The sequence below is a fragment of the Dryas octopetala genome, chromosome 3 (assembly GCF_963921425.1).
Source record: "Dryas octopetala chromosome 3, drDryOcto1.1, whole genome shotgun sequence".
NCBI classification, from domain to species: domain Eukaryota; kingdom Viridiplantae; phylum Streptophyta; class Magnoliopsida; order Rosales; family Rosaceae; genus Dryas; species Dryas octopetala.
In genome coordinates, this window is record NC_141368.1 from 14,691,791 (window position 1) to 14,699,625 (window position 7,835).

Consider the following 7,835-nt stretch of genomic DNA (forward strand, 5'->3'; position numbering starts at 1 on the left):
TATTTGTCTACGTAGCGTAAATTTACTATCTATATCAGTGTAAATGAATTTCACACATGCTATAGACAGTCAAAATTAACAGAAAAGTTAACGGAATGGGCACTTTGCAATTTTCATAAACTTTAGATTTTATATTGAAACGTTTTGAACATCAATTACTAATGTAAAAAACGACCTATACTTGAGGAGTGTAAAATGTAATTGACTCTAAATTTATTTATGAACAAAATTACTGAAAGGAAGAAGGAAGTTTAGAAAACACACCCTAAAACATGACTCTCACAATCTCACCTAAGTTCCTAACCCAATCCCTACGCTTCCCTCCCTTATCTTCCACCCTCCCTTTTACACAAATCACATTTTCATTCTCTCATCTTTTGTTTTTTTGGTCTGTTGATTCTCTCATCTTTTTTCTTTTTTTGATCTGTTCATTCTCTCATCTCATGTAGCTTTTTGTGTGCACAATGGATAAACAAATAACTGTTTAGGAATATTTTAGTATTTCTCTACTTTATACTCAGAAATCTTGTTTTTTCTTTCCAATTTTGTGGCCCTTTTGGCTAACTAGAGTTTTCAACAGTGAACATTTATACAATATTGAATATTCAACCTTTAATAGTCAAATACTCATATGACGTATGACCGTTACTGGTCCAACAATCCAGCTCTATTCAACTCTGGTTGGTCCAACAGAGCCCAATCCATGCTGAAAGAAAGAAAGAAAATACATTTTCCCTTTACCACACAATTCATGCCCAAAATCTCCAACCCAAATATCTAATCCCTGAAAACCATGTTAGAACTAGAAGTGTTGCTTAGGTCGGTCTGGTGGATTAGAAGACACCTTTGTTTGTCAAACTTGCATATTTGTTTGACCATAACCATTTGGTCTAGTAAGTGATATTTAGCCTTCCCTTTGTGGGAGGAGATTATAAGTTCAAATTTCATAGACTGACACTTGATTAATTAAAAAAAAAAAAAATGCATATCTGTTTTACCCGTGAAACCTATAAGAAGTTTTTACATATTTATTCAAATTAGTTTTTGAGCCAGTATATGAACACCCTCTCCGTAAAAACTGATTTTGTAAGAACAAATTCTGACCTAAGCTTCTACCCAAAGCCTCTATCTATATGCTTTTCACTTTTTAAGCGATTCCCCACTTGGTCAGTAGCATCTGTTGGTGGTAATACCAATACTACTACGTCAACATAACACAAGCTGAAGCATCCTAGAGTCTGCATATATCACCATGAAGCACATAATCTTTCTGTCCTAAAAGTCTACAACAAAATATTAATTCCAACAAAGACAATAAGGTTCAAATTAAAAACCATTGAGTTCTAAACTACTGACTTTGAGGACAGGGCTAATCTACACCGAAAATGATACAACATTGTTCGGCTTGCTACTCTTGCAACAAGCTTGCATGTTACAACATTGTTCAATTAACAACAGAGACAGTTCCCGACGCTAATAAAGAAAACAGACGCACTGTAGATAACTTGAAAAGGGCCCATAAGGGGCCGACAACTCATACAAAGACGAACAAATAAGAGTACATACCGATACTCCTAAGCAGTAGACATCTCAGGCCTTCCCCTTCAAATCCTCATTCTCCTTGTTTAGAAGTTCAATTCGAGCTTGAAGAATGTTAATCATGGCTTGGGCACTCATCATTTCAAATTTCAGTGTCTCCTTCTCAATAGAAATCTTGTGGATCTCACTCTGCAAAGACTCTATGAATTTCACACAGCTAGGAGGCACAGATGACTCGTGCATAGCAGCCTTATATTCAGGCGGAGGTGCTGGAGTAGGATCTTTGGGTTCAAGGGATTCTAACAGTTGAAACTCCACCAGTGCAGACAGAAAATTTCTTGTTCTCGTTGTCGCCACAGATGTCTCTGTTGAAGCTGTTGTTGTTGTAGACGAGCAAGGATCATGAGTCATCCGACTTGAAATCTCTGAAGCATTTGATTGGTTAGAATTTGAATCATTATTCCGCCTTCTTTTATACTGGCGTAGTTGCCCGGGTTGTCGATCGAACATGGTTAGCAGGAGTTGTTGATCATCTGCACATGGTGACGGTGGATAGTCGTCCAATCTCTCTTCTCGATTAACCACACATGTCATAGGAAAATCATCCATTCTCTCTATCTTCAATGGAGGTAAAACATTTTTATTGTCTTTTGGAAGTTCAGCGGCACTAAGAGGAGCATTTTTAATGGCCTGAGTATCCTGAAATGAGCAACCAAGATAGAAAAACAAGATATATGGAGAATTGGTAATACAAAAGCAAATTCCAAGGAGCTATGATAAAAAATAAAAAAATAAAAACAAAACAAAACAAAACAAATGTATCCAATATAATGAACAAATAAATCCAATACATACGTGTGACACAAGCCAGATCTATTTTATATAAGAGAACAATGCTGATGAAAATGTTTCATACATATCACATTGGTTGTAAACATGTAGCTCATACTGTAGTGTCAGCATCAACAGGTAGCATTATAAGCAAGCTACAGTAGCTGTTTTAAATAGAATATTTTTGTCTACTTTGGTTTGTTTTAGCTAGAGTTTAAAGAATGATAGTGATTTAAATTATTCTAAGGCTAATATTTAATGATTTAAAGGTGTTTTAGCAAGTGACAATGTTGCACTTCTAAAGTTCTATGTAAGGCAGGTCCTCCATATGCTGCAGAGTAACAGACCACTGTGTTGAAGAAAAATTCAAATCATCTTTTACCACTATATGGTAAACTGTACATTTCAATCATTTTGTTATTTTCTTCTGTTATCTATTATTTGATCGCCAACAAAAATCATGCATGTAACAACAAACAATTAATATTAGATCTAATTGGAAAAACAGCTTGATATCAATCCTCGAACGTAAAGCTCTGGAGAGACAATGGCAAAACCTTCAATTAGAAGATTGAGAACCCTGTCACTAGTTCAAATTAATATCTGGAGTTTAATGGAAATCCTTATGTTTCTACTCACTCCAAGGGCTTATTAAGACCTTCACAATCTGCTTTTAAACATTTCATTCCTGATTTTTCATAAACAGTTCAAAACAGTAAATACAGTTTAAAACAGTCAGACCACATGTTCTAATCCCAAACCAAGGATACAGAAAATACGCCATCCTTTATGTATCTACTCACTACAAGGGCTAATTAAGACCTTCGAAATTTGCTTTTAAACATTTCATTCCTGATTTTTCATAAACAGTAAAAACAGTTTAAAACAGTCATACCACATGTTCTAATCCCAAACCAAGGATACAGAAAATACACCATCCTTATGTATCTACTCACTACAAGGGCTAATTAAGACCTTCAAAATCTGCTTTTAAACTTTTCATTCCTGATTTTTCATAAACAGTTCAAAACAGTTTAAAACAGTCAAAACAGTTTAATTCAGTCAGACCACATGTTCTAATCCCAAACCAAGGATATAGAAAATACACCATCCTTCCACTCAGAGTACCTTGTCAGACAATTTATTATTTTATCAAGCAATCTTTGGATGCTTCATTCCACATAAGGTAGCCCTTAAATCTTTTTGTCTTTCAAACTTCAGTTTCCTCATTTATGCAATAATTCCACTTTGAAGGGATACAGTGATGATGCCTCTAAAGTCTAAAATGATAAACTAAAATGATAAGTGCACAGATGACAGAGCAACATAGGGGCCTGGGTTTATCATCTAAGAAATATGAATCATTAAATTGTCCAAACCTCTTCAAGGAAAGAAAGAATACATGGATGACATGTATTAGTTTAGGAAATTGTAATCCATAAGATTGAGAACTTTCGTTAGCGATCTATGAATTTAGTCCACACAACCAAAGAAGACATGAAAACTCTTGTTTCTAAGGGTACAGTATAAATCCTTGCATTTGGTGAATATAGGATGTTATGAAAGGAATGAAGCCTTATTTATTATTTCATGTGCGTCATTGGAATTTATAAAAGGGTTTTTTGCACTAATACCACCCAGAACAAAAAAACTTTATTATTTGCCACCCATAATTGTTGCTCTGTAGCAATGTGGCACCTCCGTCAACTTTTCTGTTAAAACAGAATTACCTTTTTCCCAAACTTTACATTTTGTCCTGGAGTAAAATTAAGAAAAATAAAATCTTTTTTAAAAGTGTTACTAAATCTTTTTTCTTTAAATAAAAATTTATTTTACATTTGAATCAATTAAAGGGAAATAGTCAACCAAACCCCACCCTATGCACAGCCCCACCACCCACCAACCCAAATCGAACAGACCCCCTATCACCCCCGCCCAAATCACACAGCACCACCAAGTTGATGGAAGTGTGGCATTGCTACACGGCGATAATTCTGGGTGGAAAATAGTTAAAAAAACTTTTCTGGGTGGTAAATTTACACATGGACTATAGTCTGAGTGGTATTAGTGCAAAAAACCCTGTATAAAAATGACCTTAAATCAAAATCAAGGTGCACACTTCACTTGTTTGTTTGAATGCTTTGAGTGGATTATGCTAATGAAAAGTTGTTTGTCTTGTTATCACTCAGTGTCATCATGGTTTTAACTAATTAACAAAGTGGAGAAATCTTGCATAGCAAATGAGCAAACCTTAGCCTCCACGATAAAAAACAAAAATGCTTTATGTGAGGAATTTAGGAAGAGAAGAACTCTACTGAAAAGCACAAACCTGCTCAAAATTTCCAGCACTGTGCACATTGTGACCATTTTCTTCCATACGAGTGTCATGACCGTTTCCTTCATTGATAGTTCCATGAGCTTTTCCGTCATTGATGGTTCCATGACCACTTCCTTCATTGATAATTCCATCACCATTGCCTTCATTAATAGTTCCATCACCATTTCCTTCATCGAAAGTTCCATGACCATTTCCTTCAATGATTGTTCCATGACCATTTCCTTCAATGATTGTTCCATGACCATTTCCTTCAACAATAGTTCCACAACCATTTCCACCAATACATGCAACATGATCCTTTTTTTCAATACATGCAACATGGCCATTTCCCCCAACAAATGCATCACGACCAGCTACAACTTCATCCCTGGTCTCTGCTCCAGGAACCAAAGCTAACTTGTCATCATCCCATTCCTCCTCAACAAAAGGCGCATATCGGTGCCCATTTGGTGGCCCTATGTTGCTTTTATGAAATACTCTACACAGCACATATGGATCCTCCACGCCCAAAAAAAAAAAATAGAAAAGAAAAAGATAACAAAAATAATAAATCAGTCTCCACAATATTGCAATACCCAACACTAAATAAAATGTAGGCATGGATCTTAGTATTTCCTTTTAGTGTAACACAACATAACCAAGTTCACCAGTATGAGTGCGAAAATAGAATTTCTCTAATTTCTCACAAAATTTTGTCATAAACCAAGGAATTGCATATAGCACATAAAAGCATTAACGAAAATTAGGCCAAGCCCTCACCTGATTGGTACCAACCCCAGCTCTCTGCATTTCTTCCTCAACAAGTCTATACTCATGCATAACCCAATTGGTTCTCTTGCCATCTGGAGCTCGGCCACTATGAAAGACCAAGGTTTTCTTCATCCCCACAGTCCTATTGTTGTGCTTGACCGGCCTATCATTTCCTGTTGCCTTCCAGTACCCTTGGCTTGTAGCCCTATTCATCCTTGCCCCATTTCCATACTTCTTGTCCAATGCACTGAAAAAATAGTACTCCTGGTCTCTGCTTTTCAGACTCGACTTACCTAAAAAATCCATTCAAAATTTTCAAAAAGAAATGAAATGTTAACCCAAAAAACCAAAAGCCCAAAAAGAAAAAACCCTTACCTTGCCCAAAAAAATGAGCAACAAAAAAAACCCACAAACATAATAAGGCAAGTTTAGCTTGCAAAACAAGGATTAACAAAATAATACCCAAAAAAACATCAACAAAAAATAAAAAAATACCCAAAAATGAGAAAACCCAGATAAGAAAAAAGAAATTAAAAAAATCGGAAAGGAGGGTATGACCTGAGAGGTCCCAGGGCTCGCTCTTGTAGACATCGACATCGGAGATCGCGTTGAATTTGAAGGGTTTGCGACAGACCTTGCGCTTGAGGTAGTAAATGACCAGCTCTTCGTCGGTGGGGTGGAACCTGAAGCCTGGGGCCAAAGCAGTAGGCGCTGGCGCTGGTGATGCTACTGCTAACTCGCGACCCATGAGCCCAATAGAGAGATGGGTCTAGTTCTGGTGGTGGTGGTGGTCTCAGCTATGGAGGAGGCTAGGGATTTGGTGGAAGAGGGGAAAGGTAAGAGAGATAGGGGCTTTGATTGGCGCTGAAGAAATGAAATGATGGGAATACCTTAGTTTACAAGAAACAGTTTTGGAATTTAATTTTTATTTCTCTCTCTCTTTCATTTTACTTCTTATGTCATGGTTGTTTTGTTGGAGTGTATGGCAGATAATTGTTCCTATTTATACAGGAAGTTCCTTTTTGGCTTGTATACAAAATATTCCTGATAAAGAAAAAAAAAATGATAAAATAAAATATTCCACTCTTATTTTTATTTTTTTGCTTGAGTCTAGCCTTTTGTTTTGTTTATGGGGCTTCTAGTAAAGGAAATTGTCTGTATAAATTGTTTTACAAATTAATGTGTTTCTAGTGTACACTTTCTTTCTTAAAAAAAATAAAAATAAAAAACATGTTACACTATTTTCCTTTCCATCACAAATAGATAATAGTTACCATGTACTGTTTTTTATATTTTATAAGTAGTTAACGGTAGTTGATGGCCCGTATGCTATTGTTTTGAAAATTAGTTATACACTAACGATAAGATAGTAGTTACTGAGAATTTTGCATACTTTTCTTTAAATTTTAAAAAGTAGTTTTAGTTTACCTATTCTTACTCCGATGACAATATACTTTACATTTAACATGCATTCTAATAGTTCGAATTTTACCCTACTCATTTCTTGAATCATAAGAAAATAAAACAAATAGAATTACAAATACAGATTTATCCTTCATCCATGCCATCTTATATTCTTATGTCACTTAAGCTCAGCTCCAGAGACAAATTTAGTAATAGTTTTTATCCATTTCTGTTTTAAAGATTTTTGGTAATTAAATCTGTATTCATTACAAATTTGGAATAATATTGTCCATTTGTAAGTTACTAAATTTGTTCATATATATTTTCTTTGTTTGAGTATAAAATTTAAAAATTAACAAAATCCATATTTCACTTATAAAAAAAAAAAACATTTTCTTTAGGGTCAAAGACTAAAAGCTGTGACTTAAACATTGATTGGTCTAATGAGAAACTAGCCAATTACCACATAGAAACTTGTGTCAGTTGCCTAAGATATTTTCAAATTTCAAAATTAAAACAATTTCAGAAGAAATAGTAATCATTTCCCAAGAAAGAAAAAAAAAAAAAGAGGGAGAGACTCAGACTGCCTTGCAATTTGAATTACTCGTTTTTATTTTAAATTTTTTTTTTTGTCAAATGCAATTTGAATTGTACAGGCAAGTACTTAACCATGTAAGATATAACAATCCCTCATGTGAATGCTATTATGGTAAGGATCTAACACATAAAGCCATATATGGCAAAACAATCCAAAAAAGAAAATTGGACAACAATTTCTGGATAATACATTAATACTCTAAAAATCTTTATTGCATGCCTGCCAAGTATCATCTGGCTTTGTACATGTTTGCTAATTGTCAATTAGAGAGAGCAGAATCCAAAGCTGGAAAGACCAACCTGGATTTTTTTGGATTGGATTAGTGTTTTTACACATAAAAAGCCGATAAAGATGCATTTATTTAGGATTCAAACA

The 7,835-nt window shown here is 34.8% G+C and overlaps 1 protein-coding gene across 1 annotated transcript; it reads right to left on the reverse strand.

The window, feature by feature from the left end:
- Window positions 1–1,245: 1,245 nt before the first annotated feature.
- Window positions 1,246–6,416, reverse strand: LOC147291229 (uncharacterized). Its single transcript, XM_086236718.1, has 4 exons — window positions 6,017–6,416; window positions 5,468–5,751; window positions 4,700–5,206; window positions 1,246–2,238 (listed from the first exon to the last, which is right to left on the reverse strand). The coding sequence occupies exons 1-4, from the start codon at window positions 6,204–6,206 to the stop codon at window positions 1,591–1,593; spliced, it is 1,629 nt and encodes a 542-aa protein (XP_086092844.1). The 5' UTR covers window positions 6,207–6,416; the 3' UTR covers window positions 1,246–1,590.
- Window positions 6,417–7,835: the final 1,419 nt, after the last annotated feature.